Here is a 21814-nt window from a genome sequence, read left to right as displayed (position 1 = left end):
TGGAACCATATGACCCAGTGTAGACCAGTGATCTGGAACCATATGACCCAGTGTAGACCAGTGATCTGGAACCATATGACCCAGTGTAGACCAGTGATCTGGAACCATATGACCCAGTGTAGACCAGTGATCTGGAACCATATGACCCAGTGTAGACCAGTGATCTGGAACCATATGACCCAGTGTAGACCAGTGATCTGGAACCATATGACCCAGTGTAGACCAGTGATCTGGAACCATATGACCCAGTGTAGACCAGTGATCTGGAACCATATGACCCAGTGTAGACCAGTGATCTGGAACCATATGACCCAGTGTAGACCAGTGATCTGGAACCATATGACCCAGTGTAGACCAGTGATCTGGAACCATATGACCCAGTGTAGACCAGTGATCTGGAACCATATGACCCAGTGTAGACCAGTGATCTGGAACCATATGACCCAGTGTAGACCAGTGATCTGGAACCATATGACCCAGTGTAGACCAGTGATCTGGAACCATATGACCCAGTGTAGACCAGTGATCTGGAACCATATGACCCAGTGTAGACCAGTGATCTGGAACCATATGACCCAGTGTAGACCAGTGATCTGGAACCATATGACCCAGTGTAGACCAGTGATCTGGAACCATATGACCCAGTGTAGACCAGTGATCTAGATGATAAGGTTCAGATCTGAATTGTTATTTCTGTTACCACCTCGCTCCCCCATTTTTTTCTACTCCCGGTTTCCCTTCCAGTTTACAGTAATTAGAATGACTTTTCTTGCCTCTAAGAAAAGCACATTTGAACTCAAGTAGCTAATTCTATTACCCACTCTGGGCCTTATTATCCATGTCTAGTTGAGGTAGAAGGAGTTTTATATGTAATTCTATGCCCCTTACTACTGATACAAGGTCCAATATTTTCTCATGACCCAAACGGTTAATGTTAGGAAGTTAATCTGATCCTAGATCTGTGGTTATGGGCATCTTATACCTCAAGCTATTGCTCCAGTGGAAATTTGCTGGTGTCATCAACGTGAGCCAGTTGGGAGGACGACCCAAAGTGTAACCTTATAAGAAGGAGCTGGTTTATTGGTTTGCTTACCGCAGGTTTAAAACTCCAGCCAACAAGTCACTCAGTGGGAGAAGAATGTGGCAGAGGCATATTGCATAAAAACATTTTTTTAAATTAGTCACTGGTCTGAGTTTTGCATTTGACAACAAATGAGAAACTAAACAATGAAATGGATCTCTCTCTCTCTCTCTCTCTCTCTCTCTCTCTCTCTCTTCTATAGTATGTAGTGTGAACAAAATTATCCACAGGGAACACAACCTGAGCCACACAGTGGTCGACCAAGATTTCATTCCCAGGTGAGGCACAATAGCCTGTGGTCAGAATCTAGCATACTGTAAATCCTTACTCTCATCTAATTCACTAACTAATCATGTTAATGTTAAACTCCACAAAGGGGTGAACATATACCAACATAGCATCAAATATACCAGACTCATTACTGCTGCGATCCCGGTAGTAAACCAGGTCAGATCAGGATGTCTCGTGAGGTTAATATCCAACACACAAAAAAATTGATGAAAAATGACCGTACCGTATAAATATAATTACAGAATGTTGACTTGAATGGGGATGCATGTTCTAGAAACTCTAGTTCTATGGCATCTAATGTATCTACAGTATTGCATAAGAGGCTGGTAATAACACTTCCTTTATGAGTCGCATTTTGACCACATGGCCTGTGCAGGAATAGGGAATGACAACTTAAGCTGGTGTTTATCCCACCTCATTACACAGAAAACAACTTTGGTCACAAGAGCTGTCGATTGTTCTCTTTCACACCTCAATTAATGTTGCCAATAGCCACCGTCTAGTAAAACGGCATGAGGTTTCGTAACATGACATTATACTGTGTTCGTGGGTCAAACCTTCCTCACTACCAAAACGAGCTTGCGCTTGTGATGCAGCTGTCAAAGCTATTTGTACCAAGAATGTTGTCCTTGTGTTGGGACAAACAAAAGGTAACTGACTTGCTGATCACCCTTATAAAATTTTTTTAAAATGCAGTTTTGCAATCACCTGTAGTATTTTGGATGCAGTAATTGCAGAATAACTGCAGTTGCATTGACTGCAATCTTTTTTTCGTAAGGGCAGCGTATGTAGCATTAAGCACACTTTTCTCATGAGCGGTGTTCAAATACCCATACTAATATACTGTATAGTACATACTTAAATAGTATATACTACTAGTTAATTTGTGTATAGTGGAAAAGAACGGTATCCTTTCAGTTGAGTGTACTAGCGCTTCACCTGTCTACCGGAACTTGGTGCTGTTGCTATTCAACTTCTTGCTAGCTTGTTACTTTATTACATTGCTCAACATTTTCTTCACATTTCTCATAATTAGTTAAAGCAATGAATTTGAATCCGCTCTCGTCGGATTTCGGCTGCATTTTTTCCACCATTTTCTTCAAATCTGAAAAATATTGTGAAGCCACGCCCATTTTCCAAAGAATAGCATTATGGGCCCTAAACCCACGATAATAGTGTCCACTGCTTGTATACTTCATATTTTGGCAAATGTAATGTGAACTAACTAACTTTTGTGCATCTCGCTGGTCCATACCTTGACCTTATTTTAGCGCCCCAAAAAACGTATTACTTCCAGATCCACTGTAATATCAATATCATTGTAAAGCACTCCCCTTCACAACAAAATCAATGACAAGAACTTCATGATGCCCGTTTCTGCATGATTCAAGAAGGCAATGAACTCCGTCGGGTCTTTTTGAAAAATGGCGTGTGGGGAAGCGAAACCTATTGCGTGATAGTGAGAAGGAGAGATGTCGTGTGGGGAAACGGCTTTTTTTTTTTTTCACTCGATCTGTCCAACCTTATCACCTCTAAAACGTAAATAAAACACTACAAAGAGTTTATATAATGTGTCATTACATACCTATTTGAAGGTTTGTGTCGAATTTGAATCGGGTTTTTAGGGAGGTGCTAAAGTGATCTTCAGAAGTAAACAGCGGCTTTTGAGAGTCATGAATGACTAGGTATCCCCCCCTTACCCTGTCCCTTTCTTGTTTTTAAACGGTGAAAGAAGCGCTACACCTGGTGTAGAGAGGCTGTGAAACAGAATTAGTTGCATTATGGGTGCTGTACGTTAGGCCATGACACGTCACAATGTAACGTTCAGCGTCGGAGGGGTCCGTTTTTTTCAACTTTTCTCCAATACTAAAGAGCCATTACCATGTCAATCAACCCTTGAATAGAAACTTGGTTCACACCCCAGATTTTGATGTCAACACAGTCGCTACAGTGCCATTCGTTTTCATTGCAGCCTCGTTTGAATGTCGCGGTTCCGCAAATTTGTAGGGAATGGGGTTAGCCACTGTTAGTACGACATCGGGGAACTTTTTGCATACTAAATGTATCCATACTATGACCAATAAGCATACAATATACTCAACTTACATCACAAATAGTAGCGTTAGTGCAGTTAGTATGAGTATTCGGACACAGCTATGGTGTGATGCCAAGCAAAAATCAGCGCACAGAGGCAGCCTGTGCAAATGAATCCCACTAATTTCAAACAGCTGTCAAAACCAGTCCCCTAAAAGGTATGACAGATGAGGCCATTGAAAGTGTAAAAAAATATATTGTTTTTAAAGATGGCAACAGCGAAGCATATTTCTTTATTTTTTGCTGTTATTTTAGGTTTTCCCTGCATAAAAGTAGAATGAGAATGCTCGAGACACTAATTTTGGCTACAAGGGTTAGTTCGCCCCCCAAAAAATTAGGCCTATACGATTTTCCACATTTAACTTGGCTGTTGTCAAACACCAGACCTTTTCTCCATATTTGTGTAATTTAGTTACATACAGCAGCCTCTGGTTAGCATTACCGTATACAGGACCAAACATAATTGAAGCCAAGAAGACCATATAAAGCATGAACATGCCCTTAATGTAGCTCCAAAGTGGTTTGGATTTCGTTGATATCATTAATAATAATTTCCACTTGTCAGTGCTCTGCAAAATCTGTAAAATTTTGATGCAAGTGAGATACAGTGCATTCGAAAGGTATTCAGACCCCTTCCCTTGTTCCACATTTTGTTAAGTTATAGCCTTATTCTAAAATGGATTAAATGATAAATCTACACACAATACCCCTTAATGACAAAGCGAAAATATTTATTTTTTCTAAAAGCCTGATTTTAAACTGAAATGCCTTATTCAGACCCTTTGCTATAAAACTCAAAATTGAGCTCAGGTGCATCCTGTTTCCATTGATCACCCTTGAGATGTATCTACAACTTGATTGTGGTCCACCTGTGGTAAATTCAATTGATAGGACTTGGAAAGGCTCACACCTGTCTAGATTTGACAGTGCATGTCAGAGCAAAAACCAAGCCATGAGATCAAAGGAATGGTCCGTAGAGCTTCGAGAAAGGATTGTGTCAAGGCACAAATCTGGAGAAGGGTACCAAAACATTTCTGCAGCATTGAAGGTCCCAAAGAACATAGTGGCCTCCATCATTCTTAAATAGAATAAGTTTGGAACCCCCAAGACTCTTCCTAGAGCTGGCCACCCGGACAAACTGAGCAATTGGGGGAGAAGGGCCTTGGTCAGGGAGGTGACAAACAACCGATGGTCACTTTGACAGAGCTCCAGAGTTCTTCTGTGGAGATGGGAGAACCTTCCAGAAGGACAAACATATCTGCAGAACTCTACCAATCAGGTCTTTATGGTAGAGTGACCAGACGGAAGCTACTCCTCAGTAAAATGCACTTAACAGCCCGCTTGGAATTTACCAAAAGGCACCTAAAGGACTCTCAGACCATGAAAAACAAGATTCTCTGGTCTGATGAAACTAAGATCGAACTCTTTGGCTTGAATGCCAAGCTTCAAGTCTGGAGGTAACCTTGGCACCATCCCTACGGTGAAGCATGGTGGTGGCAGCATCATGCTCTAGGAATGTTTTTCAGCGGCAGGGACTGAGAGACTAGTCAGGACCGAAGGATGGACGAACGGAGTAAAGTTGAGAGATCTTTTTATATACATTTTTGTGGTACTTTTAACCCTTTTTCTCCCCAATATCTTGATATCCAATTGGTAGTTACAATCTTGTCCCATTGCTGCAACTCCCGTACTGACTCAGGAGTGGCAAAGATCGAGAACCATGCGTCCTCCGAAACACGACCCTGCTAAGCCGCACTGCTTCTTGACACGCGCCTGCAACCGAAGTCAGCTTGCAGGCGCCCTGCCCACCACAAGGAGTCACTAGATAGGACAAGGACATCCCAGCCGGCCAAACCCTCCCCTAACCCGGACAACGCTGGGTCAATTGTGCGCCGCCTCCTGGGTTTCCCGATCACGGCCAGCTGTGACACAGCCTGGGATTGAACCGGGTTGATCCCACACAGCAGGAGTGGCTTCGGGACAAGTCTGAATGTCCTTGAGTGGCCCAGCCAGAGCCTGGACTTGAACACAATCGAACATCTCTGGAGAGACCTGAAAATAGCTGTGCAGCGATGCTCCCAATACAACCAGACAGAGCTTGAGAGGACCTGCAGAGAAGAATGGGAGAAACTCCCCAGATACAAGTGTGCCAAGCTTGTAGCGTCATACCCAAGAAGACTCGAGACTTGTAATCACTGCCAAAGGTGTTTCAACAAAGGGTCTGAATACTTATGTAAATGTAATATTTCTGTTTTTTATATTTTTTATATACACATTTGCAAAAATGTCTATAAACCTGTTTTTGCTTTGTCATTATGGGGTATTGTGTGTAGATTGATGAGGGGGAAAAAACTATTTAATCCATTTTTGAATAAGGCTAACGTTAAAAAAAACAATTGTAGAAAGTCAAGGGGGCTGAATACTTTCCAAATGCATTGTATGGGAAATTTCAGACGTGCTACATACAGAGTCAAATCACATCAAGAAAAGGCCAACAACAAGATAACATGTATATTCTTTATACTTTAATTTATACAAAGGGTATTTCTGAATCTGTGTGTTTATTCTTTGCTGAACTGTCAGAAGATGTCCACCACCAGAACAGGTCAGATCATTTCCACCACCAGAACAGGTCAGATCATTTCCACCACCAGAACAGGTCAGATCATTTCCACCACCAGAACAGGTCAGATCATTTCCACCACCAGGAACAGGTCAGATCATTTCCACCACCAGGAAACAGGTCAGATCATTTCCACCACCAGGAAACAGGTCAGATCATTTCCACCACCAGGAAACAGGTCAGATCATTTCCACCACCAGAACAGGTCAGATCATTTCCCCCACCAGAACAGGTCTGATCATTTCCCCCACCAGAACAGGTCAGATCATTTCCACCACCAGAACAGGTCAGATCATTTCCACCACCAGAACAGGTCAGATAATTTCCACCACCAGAACAGGTCAGATCATTTCCACCATCAGAACAGGTCAGATCATTTCCACCATCAGAACAGGTCAGATCATTTCCACCATCAGAACAGGTCAGATCATTTCCACCATCAGAACAGGTCAGATCATTTCCACCACCAGAACAGGTCAGATCATTTCCACCATCAGAACAGGTCAGATCATTTCCACCATCAGAACAGGTCAGATAATTTCCCCCACCAGAACAGGTCAGATCATTTCCACCACCAGAACAGGTCAGATCATTTCCACCACCAGAACAGGTCAGATCATTTCCCCCACCAGAACAGGTCAGATCATTTCCACCATCAGAACAGGTCAGATCATTTCCACCACCAGAACAGGTCAGATCATTTCCACCACCAGAACAGGTCAGATCATTTCCACCATGACAGCAGAAACAGAGTTCTGATGAGAAAGGTTAAGCTTTTCAGATGCTGCTCTATGGGCTGTGGTGTGATCTGTTTTCTTTAAATCAATAATTCAAACTCTTTAAAATGAATAGAACTTTTAGTTGGTTATACCTGAGATATACCAACGACAAGGCTACCAATAGCCCAATGTAAATCAAATGGCAGGAAGCTTGGCCCCAATGATGTACTGGGCCATACGCACTACCCTCTGTATGACATGTAATGTGAATATCCTATGCTGCGTAATAAATCGAATTTAGATAGGCATATCTAGGACAGGCATATCTAGGACAGACAGTTTCAGATCAAATCAGCTTTTTTTTCGGGATATAGCAATATTTCATAGCTATACATAACTGGCGACACTGTATAAAGAAAGATCAGGTCAATTGTGTTGCCTGGACAATTGTGTTACTGAAACAATGTAGCCCTGCAAAATGGTATGACGTTGCCACAATTATGGCTTCAGAACGTACTGTAAAACTCGTTCCTTTTCTCCAGTTGCACTTACCCTCACTCCCACTTTGTTTCCCATTGTTCGCACCCATCCTGTGTAATGCATTATCTAATCACAGAGCTCGGAGGTATCCATCAAATAAAAAGTATTCCTACAAAAACGTGCGCGTTATATGAGAGGAAATTCGCGTGGATCCTCTTTCCCCCCCCCAGCGGAAGATAGTCCCCCAAAAAACGTTCTTCTCAAACCATAAATCCAAACATAGTCAGCATGTCATTACAAATATTTTTTTACTGAATACATTTTGATTTCAAACTAAATTCTTACGAGACGTGCTGGTAATAGTGCACTATTCCAACCACTGTTGAAGGCGAAAAAAGTATTTTATCTCCGAGTGTTACAAATGGAAACTTATACGCATCCAGCTTTAGTTTAATATAAACAAAACCCGAAACTTGTTGCGTCAAGACGCAATGCATCCGCTCCTGCCGAGTATGAAACCGTTACCATGTAGACATACTTTCGGCGGCCGCGAGAGGCAACGGCGATTTGCTGTAAAATCCCCCCTCTTTTCCCCGGAGTGTCAATAGCCTACCATAAGAATGACGAGGGGTAGACTACAGTTTTAAAGAGACAGTGGACCCAAAAAGTAACAACCCATTATTATGTTGATATTATCCAGATGCCTAAATAAAATCTTGGAAAATGAACTCAAAAGATTGTTATGATATTCATTGGTGATTTTGGCGTAGCTGCAGAGGTGCACCACATGAAGCAACTTGGACGGTTGCTTGCAACAAAGTTGCATTTGGGTTTGCACCCAATCATTGGTTGTCCCTTTAAAAAAAAAAGCCTGCAACTTAATTGCAACTCATTACACGTTGTAGCAGAGTGAAGTGCACCCGTGTGTGCATGCGCAGATACTCTTTTTCTCATGTATTTCACACAGAGTATGTATGTGACAGATTTTGGGGTATCGTGGGGATCGGCTCCACCTGGTGGACAGTTGCTCATCCAGTGATCCAGACATCTAGGCCAAGGTCCAGTATCCAGCAGAGCCGAACCATTGGTCAATCTGTCTGGGCCAGTGTAAACAACGCGAGGGAGAGAGGCCCTACACGTGATAGGGAGGGCCAGGTGTGGGACTTCAGGAAAAGCCTGCATGTGCGGTCAGCTGATGTAGTCTTTTTAATTATATTTTTAATTTAATTTATATTTTTATCTATTATTATTATTGTATATATATATATATATTTTACATGTTTTAACATTTATTTAACTAGGCAAGTCAGTTTGGAACAAATTCTTATTTACAATGACGGCCTACCCCGGGCCAAACCCGGACGATGCTGGGCCAATTGTGCTCCACCCTATGGCACTCCCAATCACGGCCCGTTGTGATACAGCCTGGAATCGAACCAGGGTGTCTGTAGTGACGCCTCTATCACTACGATGCAGTGCCTCCGGGACGTTTTCAGTAAGGCTCGTGCTACCTTCCTTCCTCCACATCGTCCTTACGATTGTGCGATTGACCTCTTCCCGGGCACCACACCGCCTCGAGGACGGATTTATTCCCTGTCTGGCCCTGAGACCAAGGCTATGGAGGAGTACATTGATAACTCTGGCGGCTGGAAGCATTCGTCCTTAGCCCTCTCCTGCCGGCGCAGGGTTTTTCTTTGTGGGAAAGAAGGACAAGACCCTGCGTCCATGTATTGATTACCGGGGTCTAAATGACATCACAGTCAAGAACCTGTACCCGCTACCACTCCTCTCCTCAACTTTCGAACCTCTCCAGGGGACAACCATCTTTTCTAAACTGGACCTCCGAAATGCCTACCACCTTGTTCGGATACGTGAAGGAGACGTGTGGAAGACTGCTTTCAACACAACAAGTGGACACTATGAGTACCTGGTCATGCCGTTTGGACTCACAAACTCTCCTGCTGTCTTCCAGGCTCTGGTTAACGATGTGCTCTGGGACATGTTGAATCAGTTTGTTTTTGTGTACCTCGATGACATCCTGTTTTTCTCCCATTCTGCCAGGAACACGTTCTCCATCTGCAACAATTTCTTCAGCGCCTTCTGGAGAACCAGTTGTTTGTTAAAGCGGAGAAGTGCGAGTTCCACCGCTCCACAATCACTTTTCTGGGATACGTCATTTCTGAAGGGAAAAAGTGAGAGCGGTGGTGGATTGGCCCCAACCCACGTCCAGGGTGCAACTACAGCGGTTTCTGGGGTTTGCTCATTTTTACCACCGTTTCATTCGGGGTTACAGCAACCTGGCGACTCCCCTCTCTGCATTCACCTCTCCCAAGGTACCGTTCACTTGGTCCCCAGCAGGAAACAAGGCTTTTGTGGATTTGAAGCAACAATTCACCACTGCCCCCATCCTCATCCATCTGGACCTGACCCGTCAGTTTGTGGTGGAGGTTCGACACTTCCGACGTGGGAGTAGGGGCCGTTCTTTCCCAGCGATCCGTCCAGGACCAAAAGCTTAATCTCTGTGCCTTCATGTCCCATTGTCTCAACTCGGCGGAGAGGATCTATGACGTTGGAAACCGGGAAATCCTAGCAGTAAAGATGGCCTTGGAGGAGTGGAGGCATTGGCTGGAAGGGGCGGAACATCCATTTTTGGTTTGGACCGACTACAAGAATTTGGAATATCTCCACAAAGCCAAGAGCCTTAACTCTAGGCAGGTCCGGTGGGCTCTGTTAATCACTAGGTTTAATTTCACCATCTCCTACCACCCAGGGTCCAAAAATGTGAAGCCGGACACCCTTTCCCGCCTGTACAGTTCCGGCTGACACACCCTCGGAATCAGAGACCATTCTCCCTGCCTCATGTTTGCCGGCTGCGGTTATCTGGGGTATTGAGGCTCTGGTTCGCAAGCACAACTTTCCCAGCCGGACACTGGGGGAGTCCCGGCTAAACGGATGTTTGTTCCTGATTCGGTTCGATCCCAAGTCCTGGAATGGGCTCACTCCTCCAGGCTTACCTGTCATCCGGGTGCACATTGTACCTTGGCTTTCCTCCGACAGCGCTTCTTGCGGCCCACCATGGCTCCTGAGGTCTCGGCCTTCGTCGCCGCACGCATGGTGTGTGCCCAAAGCAAGACTCCGCGGCAAGCTCGGTCTGGTCTCCTTCAGCCACTTCCTGTTCCTCATCGCCCCTGGTCCCATATTTCCCCGGATTTTGTCACTGGGCTTCTTCCGTCAGATGGCAACACCACCATCCTGACTGTGATTGACAGGTTCTCCAAGGTCACCCATTTCATCCCTCTTCCGAAATTATCTTCAGCCAAGGAGACAGCCCAGCTCATGGTGCAGCACGTCTTCCGAATCCATGGACTCCCATTCGACATTGTCTCGGATTGGGGTCCTCAGTTTTCGTCCCGATTCTGGAAGGCGTTCTGCACCCTTATCAGGTTGTCGGCCAGCCTGTCCTCCGGGTTTCATCCCCAGTCAAACGGCCAGTCGGAGTGAGCTAATCAAGATATGGAGACAGCACTCCGGTGTATTGTTGCCAGTAACCCCACCACCTGGAGTCAGCAACTGGTCTGGGTGGAATATTCCAGGAACACACTCCCCTGCTCAGCTATTGGACTATCCCCCTCGAATGCTCCATGGGATAAAAGCCCCCGCTCTTCCCCACGCAAGAAGCGGAGGTCAACATACCTTCAGCCCAGATGTTCGTCCGTCACTGTCGGCGTACCTGGAAAAGAGCTCGGGGGGTTCGACCACAGAGCAGGGGTTTCCAGTACCTGGTTGACTGGGAGGGTTATGGTCCGGAGGAGAGGTGCTGGGTTCCTGCTAAAGACATCCTGGACCCAGCCCTCATCGATGATTTTCACTGCCGACACCCCGGTCAGCCAGGTATGGGCCCAGGTAGGACGCCAGGCGGTGTCCTTAGAGGGGGTGGGGGTACTATCACACCCTGATCTGTTTCACCTGTTCTTGTGATTGTCTCCATCTCCTCCAGGTGTTGCTTATTTTCCCCAGTGTATTTATCCCCGTGTTTCCTGTCTCTCTGTGCCAGTTTGTCTTGTATGTTTTCAAGTCAACCAGCGTGTTTTCCCGTGCTCCTGTTTTTTTAGTATCTTTTTCTAGTCTTCCCGGTTTTGACCCTTGCCTGTTTTTTCTGGACTCCGTACCCGCCTGCCTGACCCTTCTGCCTGCCCTGACATAGAGCCTGTCTGCCACTCTTTACCTCTTGGACTCAGAATCTGGTTTTGACCTTTTGCCTGTCCACAACCATTCTCTTGCCTACTCCTTTGTGATTATATATAAACTACAAAGACTCTAACCATCTGCCTCCTGTGTCTGCATCTGGGTCTCGCCTTGTGCCCTTATAAAACCTGTGGTTGTCAGAGGTGACCTCTGAAGATGCCGTAAGCCTGTGGTTGTCAGAGGTGTCCTCGGAAGATGCCATAAGCCTGTGGTTGTAAGAGGTGTCCTCGGAAGATGCCATAAGCCTGTGGTTGTAAGAGGTGACCTCTGAAGATGCCGTAAACCTGTGGTTGTCAGAGGTGACCTCGGAAGATGCACGGTCAGAACCCTCTGAAGAGGAAATGCAGCTCTTGGACACACAGGAAGATGAGGTCTGTCATCTGTGCGATCACGCTTTAGTCCGGTGACTTTTTTGTTGTTATTTTTATTTTTTAAACGTACAATCGCACTGACCTGTGGATTGAAGAGGCCGACCGACATTGCTGACCTAGCAGAGATCTGGATTACGGAGAGAGGAAGATTAGAGGGATGGTTAGATGCTTTGTGTGCGATGGTAAAAAAACACCAAAATGTTACTCGGTGTAGAAGGGATATGAACGAAAACCCACCCAAAGAGGGGTCTGATTCAATGGAGTGACGTCCCATGAGACAGCTAACCTAAACCTGCGTACAGTTGCATCATTTCCAAGTTCAGATGCAGTCATAGCACCACCACGGCACCAGACCATTGTCTGACCTCCAGGTTGACATGGGTCAGAGATTCCCCGTTGATTTACATGCACCAGGCCTGCCTGGAGGTCACCACAACAACAAAAACCTCTTGATCATCTGGTGCAGAGTAGAGTCCTGTACGGGTCAGTTTTTTGAAGCCTCCCCACCCAATACCCACATCAGGACAGATTATTTCTCCTCAATCCACCCACATATAATTGTTCCCGAGAGCCAATCCGAGACCTGCCAAATAACATTAATTAATGAAATTGTTTTTAGGACTCCAGAGTACTAGGCTATTAGGCTATTCCCTTTCCCTGCATGAATTAATGTTTTAATGCACAACTCTTGCACTGACTCTATGCACACACACACACCACATGCATACTGCCACACACACACACACACACACACACACACACACACACACACACACACACACACACACACACTAGAACCAGCTCACTTGTTTTTACTCTATGATTTGACCATTAGATGTTCAATATTTCTTTTGAAAATAATGTTTAAAAGATGCACTATGCAGAAATTGCTCTGTCATTTCCTGGTTCCTAAAATTATAATAGTTTATTTGACAAAACAAGCAAGTATAGTCTAGAGAATCGTTATACCATCTAAACCGATGTGAAATATATTTTCCATAACCAATAACATTGTATTTTCAGCTGTTTGAAGCTGGTGTACAAAACCCAAAGTAAAAGATGCAAAAACTAAACTTAAGAACGGAAAGCATAGAAATATTGCACATACTTGCACATACACCGTAGTGCCCTCCAAGCTCATCACTAAGCTAAGGACCCTGGGACTGGGCATGACAAAATGTGGAATAAGTCAAGGGGTATGAATACTTTCTGAAGGTATTGTACATATTACCTCAAATACCTTGACTAACCCGTACCCCTGCACATTGACTCGGTACCGGTACCCCTTGTATATAGCCTTGTGGTTGTCATTGTATTACTATTTTTCCTTTAGTTTATTAAGCAACTGTTTATTACTTTTTGTATATTCTGCATTGTTGGTTAAGGGCTCATTAGTAAGCATTTCACGGTAAGGTCTGTTGTATTTCAGCGCATGTGACAAGTAAAATTTGATATGATTTGAATCACACTAAATTAATAATCTTCAGAAATGACTTTGTCAAAGCAACAAAATAACTGGGGCTTTATAATGATAGTGAAACTTGGAGAAATGTTGGGATTAATTGGGTTAAAAATCTTCCTTAGAAGTGACAAAGGGTTGACTGTCCCTCCGTTGAGTTTTGGCACTTTAGCAGGCCTTTATTTATAATAAAAAATTGCCACTTCATTTAATAACAGGCTTTTAAAATTCAATATCGGTTCATCATTTCTACCTAAAATATCAAAGGGATGCAAAAGGGACTCTTTTCGTGGAATGACCCATTGTATTGTATTGCTCCCTATAAACATTTTCTACAGATCCCTTGGCCAAAATGTGTTTAATTTGTTAGTTATATTCATAAGAAAAATGAAATGAAATTATTATTTTTGTATGTTTTATTGAGATCTGCACATGGATCCCTGCATACCTCCGCTGCCTACTTTGAGAACCACTGGCTTAGCTCACAGTTTAGCTAACCATCAGTCCTAGCTTGCTATTATGAAAAACAAATTTAAAAAATGCCAATAATGTTTTGAATTTCATTTTTGCATTCAAAAACAGCTTGAGCATAGAACATGTAAAAATGTATTTCATAGCCATTGAATTATACTGTGCATTATAATTTAAAGGGAAATAATACACACTCTAGAATGCCCTACAAGCCAATCAGAAATGAGTATTCAACAATACTATGGTATAAGTCGTGATCAATCTTCTCCATAGAGCTCGCCAGTTTGTAGATTTACCTCTGGTTCGTTCAGCCATTCCTATGGGCAAAATGAATGGTGAAAGAATAGGGTATTGGAACTAACGCTCGAAAATAAGGCCCATACGTTTTGTTCTATGAGATAATATCAGTCAGTTAACATGACCTTTATGAACCATTAAGCCTTCATGTGTTGTTTTTTCATTCATTATACTGAACAAAAATATAATCGCAACATGCAATAATTTCATCCATTTTACTGAGTTACAGTTCATATAAAGAAATCAGTCAATTGAAATAAAAAAATTTAGACCATAATTAATGGATTTCACATGACTGTGCATGGGTGCAGCCATGGGTGGGCAAAAGCTCACCCACTTGGGAGCTAGGCCCACCCATTGGGGAGCCAGGCCCAGCCAATCAGAATTCGTTTTTCCTCAGAAAAGGGCTTTATTACAGCCAGAAATACTCCTCAGTGTCATCAGCTGTCCGGGTTGCTGGTCTCAGACGATCCCGCAGGTGAAGAAGCCGGTTGTGGAGGTCCTGGGCTTGCGTGGTTACGTGTGGTTGTGAGGCCGGTTGGACGGACTGCCAAATTCTCTAAAACAATGTTGGAGAAGGCTTATGGGAAAATTAACATTCAATTTCTGCACATTTTAGAGTGGCCTTTTATTGTCCCCAGCACAAGGTGCACCTGTGTAATGATCATGCTGTTTAATCAGCTTCTTGATATGCCACACCTGTCAAGTGGAAGGATTATCTTGGCAAAGGAGAATGCTCACTGAAGGGGATGTAAACAAATTTGTGCTCAACATTTGAGTAAAAAAACTTTTTGTGTGGATAGAAAGTTTTGGGAGTCTTATATTTCAGCTCATAAAACATGGGAGCAAAACGTTACATGTTGCGTTTATATTTTTGTTCATAAATGCTTCCACATTCCAAGTTCCCCCCCCCAAAAAGTGATGATAGCTGATGAAGATTATGTCATAGTCTTGAGATCTGGTATGTTTTGTTCTAAGTCTGTTTACCGCAGACCTTATTTTCAGGGGGTTTATCCATAAACCTTACAAAAACTAAATTCGTTTCTCCAACGAACCATGGCAGAGTTGGTGCCTACAAAAAGACGACATTACTATTACTCTCAATTGTGGTCATGCTTAGAAGGGAACCAGTTGTCTGCTGTGTGTTAAAATGTGTAGTTGAAATTATTTTTAATTTTCAAAGAGAGGTTGAATTTTCGGTGCAACGAGCATACATTGATGAAAAAGCGCACTATTTAAATGGTGTGAGAGTAGGCCTACTTGAACTCCAAGGTAGATGGCGACAGAGGTATTTTCTCTGTTTCATAACAGTCTGCTTGATATGAGAGCTAAACGCGACCACCGACCAGACAGCTGAGAGAGGCGAACAAGCACTGTCACCGGGCCAGTGGTACACGTATCAAGGTAGCTGCAACGCAGCATAGTAATTTACCGGCTTTTTCGTAAGTGTTTTTGAATACTTATGATACATTCTCATACTGTGCGGTGTTTCGTTTTTGTTAAAATTAAAACCCAAAACATAATCTTAACTTGACAGGCACAGAAACAGTCGGTAGCAAGCAAACTTTAGCTAGCTAGCTAGCTGCGCGTTAGCTAGCTGGTTAATGTTGCTAATGAAACCATATGCTAGCTAACGACAACCACTAGTAAAAACGGGGAAAACGAAAGAGATACTAGTTTTTGCGTGTTGTTAAGGGTGTTTTTTGATAACACATAGCTGACTGTAATAACGAGCTTCTACTCAAACAGATGTTAATTTGTTACAAAGTTAGCTGTATCACAGGCGGTGCATCAGGGAAAACATTCCGTATAGCACTAGGAACAATGAACTCTACTAGCAACTGGTGCTGTGTAGTACTGAAACAGCAGTGCTTTCAGAAAGTATTGACACCCTTTCCCCCCCCCACATTTTGGTGTGTTACAGCCTGAATTTTGAAAATGTTTTAAATGAATGTTTTGTCACTGCCTACACAAAAAAAACCTATAATGTCAAAGTGTAATTATGTTTTTCGAATTGTAAGTATTCAACCCCTTTTGTAATGGCAAAAATAAGTCAGTTCTGGAGTAAAAAAAAGTGCATAACAAGTCACATAATAAGTTGCATGGACTGTGTGCAATAATAGTCTAACATGTTTTTTGAATGACTACCTCATCTCTGTACCCCACACATAAAAATAACTAAGGTCTCTCAGTCGAGCAGTGAATTTCATACAGATTCAACCACAAAGACCAGGGGGATTTTCCAATGCCTCGGTGGATGGGTAAAAATAAAAAGCAGACATTGAATATCCCTTTGAGCAGTTAATTACACTTTGTATATGACTGGGTGTAGAGATACACCATCCACAAAAGACACAGGCATCCTTTCTAACTCCGTAGCCGGAGAGGAAGGATTTCACCATGAGGCCAATGGTGACTTTAAAACAGTTTAATTGCTGTGATAGGAGAACACTGAGGATGAATCAACAACATTGTAGTTACTCCACAATGCTAAACTAAATGACAAATATTCCAAAAGCATGTATCCTGTTTGCAACGAGGCACTAAAGTAATACTGCAAAAAATGTGGCAAAGCAATTAACTTTTTGTCCTGAATACAAAGTGATATGTTTGGGGCAAATACAACACATTACAGAGTACCACTCTCCATATTTTCAAGCATAGTGGTGACTGCATCATGTTATGGGTATGCTTGTAATTGTTAAGGACTGGAGTTTTTCACGATTAAAAAAAGAAACAGAATGGGGCTAGGCACAGGCAAATTCCTAGAGGGAAAACCTGGTTCATTCTGCTTTCCACCTGACACTGGGAGAATAATTCCCCATTTAGCTGTACAATAAGTCCGTATCTACACTGGAGTTGCTTACCAAGAAGACAGTGAAAGTTCCTGAGTGACCGAGTTAGTTTTGACTTAAATATACTTGAAATAAATCTATGGAAAGACCTGAAAATGGTTGTCTAGCAATGATCAACAATTCATTTGACAGTTTGAAGACTTCTGAAAGAAATTATGGGCAAATGTAGCAAAATCCAGGTGTGGAAACATCAGATTTACCCAGAAAGACTCACAGCTGTAATCACTGCCAAAGGTTATTTTCTAAATTATTGACTGAGTGGTATGAATACTTATGTAAAGGAGATTTCTCTGTTTCTATCGCAATAGATTTGCAAACATTTCTAAACATGTTTGCACTTTGTGTGTGGGTGAGAAAATATCGATTAAATCCATTTTGAATTCAGGCTGTAACAACAAAATGTGGAATAAGTCAAAGGCTGTGAATACTTTCTGAAGGCATTGTATCTAAGACAACTGGCAATCTGCTGCTCCCTGTAAATTATTTTCTTAACTATTACAAATAATAATAATACGGTTTGGATACTGATATGTTTACTCGCCCACACCCAGCTGGAATTCCGTCTCTGTTTGACTCGTTTAAGATTAAGTTCTGAAAGTCCCATGTGATTCTAACACTCACTAGTGTCATTATGTAAATTGGGAGTTTGTTGATTGATTTTAAATGGTCCATCCCTTACTGAAACAAACGGTAAATTCAGGCGCTTTGGTTAAATTGAATGTTGAGTAAGGCTAGAACTTGTAGTTTGTGTTGATACACAAATGATTGTGTAGTTGATCGTATGTTTTTGAAATCCAATGGTTATTAGTTTTCACATTACTACATTTCTAGATCAATGCAGAGTCTGCGTGCTTAAGAACATCAAAATTATGTTATTGGTGGTGTAAGCAACCACCCTAAGTCTATCCTTGGCCTGTCTCTTCAGGAATAATGCACCAAAGATGGCCGCCACACACTCCATGCTGCAGGAGCGTATCCAGGTGGCCCAAGAGCTGCTCAAGCGTGTGGACCAGCTCTGTGCGAGGCAGGCGCGCGATGTGGAGGGCCGGGCCAAGCTCTGCAGCAAGCTGCGAGCCGAGCTCAAGTTCCTGACCAAGGTGGAGGCGGGCAAGGTGCTCATCAAGGAGTCCCACCTGCAGAGCACCAACCTCACCCACCTGAAGGTGGGTCTTGTGTGTGTATATATTGTATGTATTTTCCAATTGAATTACATGTTAAGGTTCCTTTTTAGAGTGCCCAATGGACAATTAGTCTTGCTCTATAGCTGTCCATTGTTTTACCCATCTGACAACAAGGACCATATTGGAAATATGTTGGTTGACAATTTTGGTTTAATCCTCACTGGTTTTTACTGTGTATTGTTGTATTCACATCAACTTGCATATATGTATTGTAAATCTTTCCAATAAATCTATATGAAAACAGGCCATTGTGGAGTCGGCGGAGTCACTGGAGATGGTGGTGAGCGTGCTGCATGTGTTCGCCTACGAGGACGCCGGCGGCACCAAGCAGACGCTGGTGGTGGATGTGGTGGCCAACGGCGGGCACACCTGGGTCAAGGCTATTGGGCGCAAGGCAGAGGCACTGCACAACATCTGGCAGGGTCGGGGCCAGTATGGCGACAAGAGTGTGGTGGAGCAGGCTGAGGACTTCCTGCAGGCCAGCCGCCAGCAGCCTGTGCAGTACAGCAACCCACACATTATCTTTGCCTTCTACAACGGCGTCTCCAGCCCAATGGCCGACCGCCTGCGAGAGATTGGCATCTCGGTGCGCGGGGACATCGTGGCGGTAAACTTGGTGATGGCGGAGGAGGAAGGAAGCGAGGAGGAAGAGGGGGAGGGAGCGAACAAGGAGGGCATGGAACACTGCTATGAAGAGGAAGAGCGAGAAGGCAAGGCTGCGGAGGAAGATGAAGACATTGAAAACTTTGTCGAAGACGACGATGCAGAAGATGTCGAGCACACGCGAGTGGACCGCGACACCATCGTGGCCAGCCTGGCATTTCCCACCGAGGTCAAGGTGGATGTGTGCCGGCGGGCCAACCTGGACATCACCACACTCATCACGTACGTGTCGTCACTGAGTCACGGCCACTGCCGTTTGGCCTTCAAGGAGCAGGTGCTGACTGAGCAGGCAGCCCAGGAGCGCCAGGACAAGGTCCTCCCTCGCCTCCAGGAGTTCATGGCGGGCAAGGAGCTGTACGCGTGCCAGTCGGCCGTAAACGACTTCCGCGTCATCCTGGACACGCTCGGCGGCCCCGGCGAGAAGGCGCGCGCCGATGAGCTGCTGAGGCGGCTACGGGTGGTGCCTGACCAGCCTTCGGAGCGCACCCAGCGCCTCACAGCCAGCTCCAAGGTGAATCCCCGCTCGCTCATGATTTTCGGCACGGGCGACACACTACGGGCAGTCACAATGACGGCAAACAGTGGCTTTGTGAGGGCGGCGGCCAATCAGGGCGTGCGGTATAGCGTGTTCATCCACCAACCGCGCGCCTTGACGGAGGGCAAGGAGTGGAGGGCCACGCCCATATGAGAGAGGGAGAACTAACACCCACAGTGGCAGGAGGAAGAAGACTGATGATGAGCGAAGGGCTCTGACAACGAACAGGAATGAGAAAATTAAAGAAGACTAGACAATGTTTGTGGAATATACCACTGAACAGTAATTAAACAGGTTGGGTGACTGACAGAACAGAGAACACTACTTTTTCTTTTTTTGGAGGGTGGGGGGGGACACGTAAAATATATATATCACAGCTTTTTGCTATGTGTCACTGAAATGTAAAGGCATTGTGCTCATTTGAAAAACCACTACTGGTTTAGTTTAGCACGGAGTCGATACAGGAGCATTCTTTTTGCAACAACTGCAGACAGTGGTGATAGTTGTTGCATAGCCTATACTGTATATGCAAAAAATAGTTAATGATATGATGAAATATCAGCGTATTGTATTTTAGGGCAATTAAAAACGGCTTTGGCCCAACGTGCTGAGGGTGAAGTATATTTGTTTTCTGTATTGCAAGTCTGAATTACATGTGAATAAAGCATCTCTAAAATAAAAAATAAATAAAAAAATATTTGTGTTTTTAGTTAGACATTCAATTTTATTGAATGAATGAAGCTATTTCATTAAACATTTTGTGTGTGTCTCTAAACTGCTCCAACGACTATGGCGCTTCATTGTAACTATTGTAATCATGTGAGACCAGTGCAGAATTTACAGTACATTGTAATCCAATGAACCATTTCAAGGCAAAGCTAACACACTATATTCTTGTGTAGGCCTACAATTTAAGATTTTATGCTTGAGAACAAACCTGTTGGATACTTAACCTCTCGTTATTACCAATCACATCGGCCTACTGGTTAATTTAAACTCGGGGAAAAAAAGAACTTCCTCTCACTGTCAACTGCGTTTATTTTCAGCAAACTTAACATGTGTATGAACATAAGGTTCAGTTTGTCTGTTAAGTTCCACAGGACTTGAATAATGTGTCCCTGAATGAAGGGCGGGCGGGGTCAAAATCAAAAGTCAGTATCTGGTGTGGCCACCAGCTGCATTAAGTACTGCAGTGCATCTCATGGACTGCACCAGATTTGCCAGTTCTTGCTGTGAGATGTTACCCCACTCTTCCACCAAGGCACCTGCAAGTTCCTGGACATTTCTGGGAGGAATGGCCCTCACCCTCCGATCCAACAGGTCCCAGATGTGCTCAATGAGATTGAGATCTGGGCTCTTCTCTGGCCATAGCAGAACACTGACATTCCTGTCTTGCAGGAAATCACGCACAGAATGAGCAATATGGCTGGCGGCATTGTCATGCTGAAGGGTCATGTCAGGATGAGCCTGCAGGAAAGGTACCACATGAGGGAGGAGGATGTCTTCCCTGTAATGCACAGCATTGAGATTGCCTGCAATGACAACAAGCTCAGTCCGATGATGCTGTGACACACCGCCCCAGACTGACAGACCCTCCACCTCCAAATCGATCCCGCTCAAGAGTACAGGCCTCAGTGTAACGCTCATTCCTGACGATAAACGCGAATCTGACCATTACCCCTGGTTTGGGTTTGTGCCCATAGGCGACGTTGTTGCTGGTGATGTCTGGTGAGGACCTGCCTTACAACAGGCCTACAAGCCCTCAGTCGAGCCCATCTCAGCCTATTGCAGACAGTCTGAGCACTGATGGAGGGATTGTGCGTTCCTGGTGTAACTCTGGAAGTTGTTATTGCCATCCTGTACCTGTCCTGCATGTGTGATGTTCAGATGTACCGATCCTGTGCAGGTGTTACACGTGGTCTGCCACTGCGAGGACGATCAGCTGTCCGTCCTGTCTTAGGCGTCTCACAGTACGGACATTGCAATGTATTGCCATGGCCACATCTGCAGTCCTCAGGCCTCCTTGCAGTATGCCTAAGGCATGTTCACACAGATGAGCAGGGACCCTGGCCATTTTTCTTTTGGTGTTTTTCAGTGTCAGTAGAAAGGCCTCTTTCGTGTCCTAAGTTTTCATAACTGTGACCTTAATTGCCTACTGTCTAATCCGTTAGTGTCTTAACGACCGTTCCCACAGGTGCATGTTCATTAATTGTTCATTGAACAAGCATGGGAAACAGTGTTTAAACCCTTTACAATGAAGATCTGTGAAGTTATTTGGATTTTTACAAATTATCTTTGAAAGACAGGGTCCTGAAAAAGGAACGCTTTTTTGCTGAATTTAGTACCTACGGTGCATTCGGAAAGTATTCAGACTCCTTCACTTTTTCCACATTAAGTCGGCCTTATTCTAAAATTGATTCAATTATTCCCCCCGCCCCCCAAAATCAAT

At 44.0% G+C, this 21814-nt stretch overlaps 2 protein-coding genes across 3 annotated transcripts in view; one reads left to right on the top strand and one right to left on the bottom strand.

Annotated features, from left to right (window-relative positions):
• The window catches only part of fbxl7 (F-box and leucine-rich repeat protein 7), a 65836-nt gene extending 57975 nt beyond the window's left edge, over positions 1-7861 (bottom strand). Inside the window, exon 1 of the mRNA XM_014188607.2 lies at positions 7361-7861. Within this exon, the coding sequence (XP_014044082.1) occupies positions 7361-7397 (37 nt within the window). The 5' untranslated portion in view covers positions 7398-7861. The remainder of the gene's footprint in view (positions 1-7360) is intronic.
• Positions 7862-15438: 7577 nt separating this feature from the next.
• cssa03h7orf25 (chromosome ssa03 C7orf25 homolog) lies at positions 15439-20074 on the top strand. 2 transcript variants are annotated; one of them, XM_014188619.2, is made up of 3 exons: positions 15439-15573; positions 17912-18149; positions 18412-20074. In XM_014188619.2, the coding sequence occupies exons 2-3, from the start codon at positions 17928-17930 to the stop codon at positions 19516-19518; spliced, it is 1329 nt and encodes a 442-aa protein (XP_014044094.1). In that variant the 5' UTR covers positions 15439-15573; positions 17912-17927; the 3' UTR covers positions 19519-20074. The 2 variants fall into 2 exon arrangements, with proteins under 2 accessions (XP_014044094.1, XP_014044098.1); XM_014188623.2 differs by having other exon boundaries at positions 15441-15535.
• The last annotated feature ends 1740 nt before the right edge of the window (positions 20075-21814 follow it).

This window comes from Salmo salar, chromosome ssa03 (assembly GCF_905237065.1).
Source record: "Salmo salar chromosome ssa03, Ssal_v3.1, whole genome shotgun sequence".
Classification (NCBI taxonomy): Eukaryota; Metazoa; Chordata; class Actinopteri; order Salmoniformes; family Salmonidae; genus Salmo; species Salmo salar.
The sequence above is the reverse complement of the archived record's forward strand: the minus strand, read 5'-3'. Positions and strand labels throughout refer to the sequence as shown.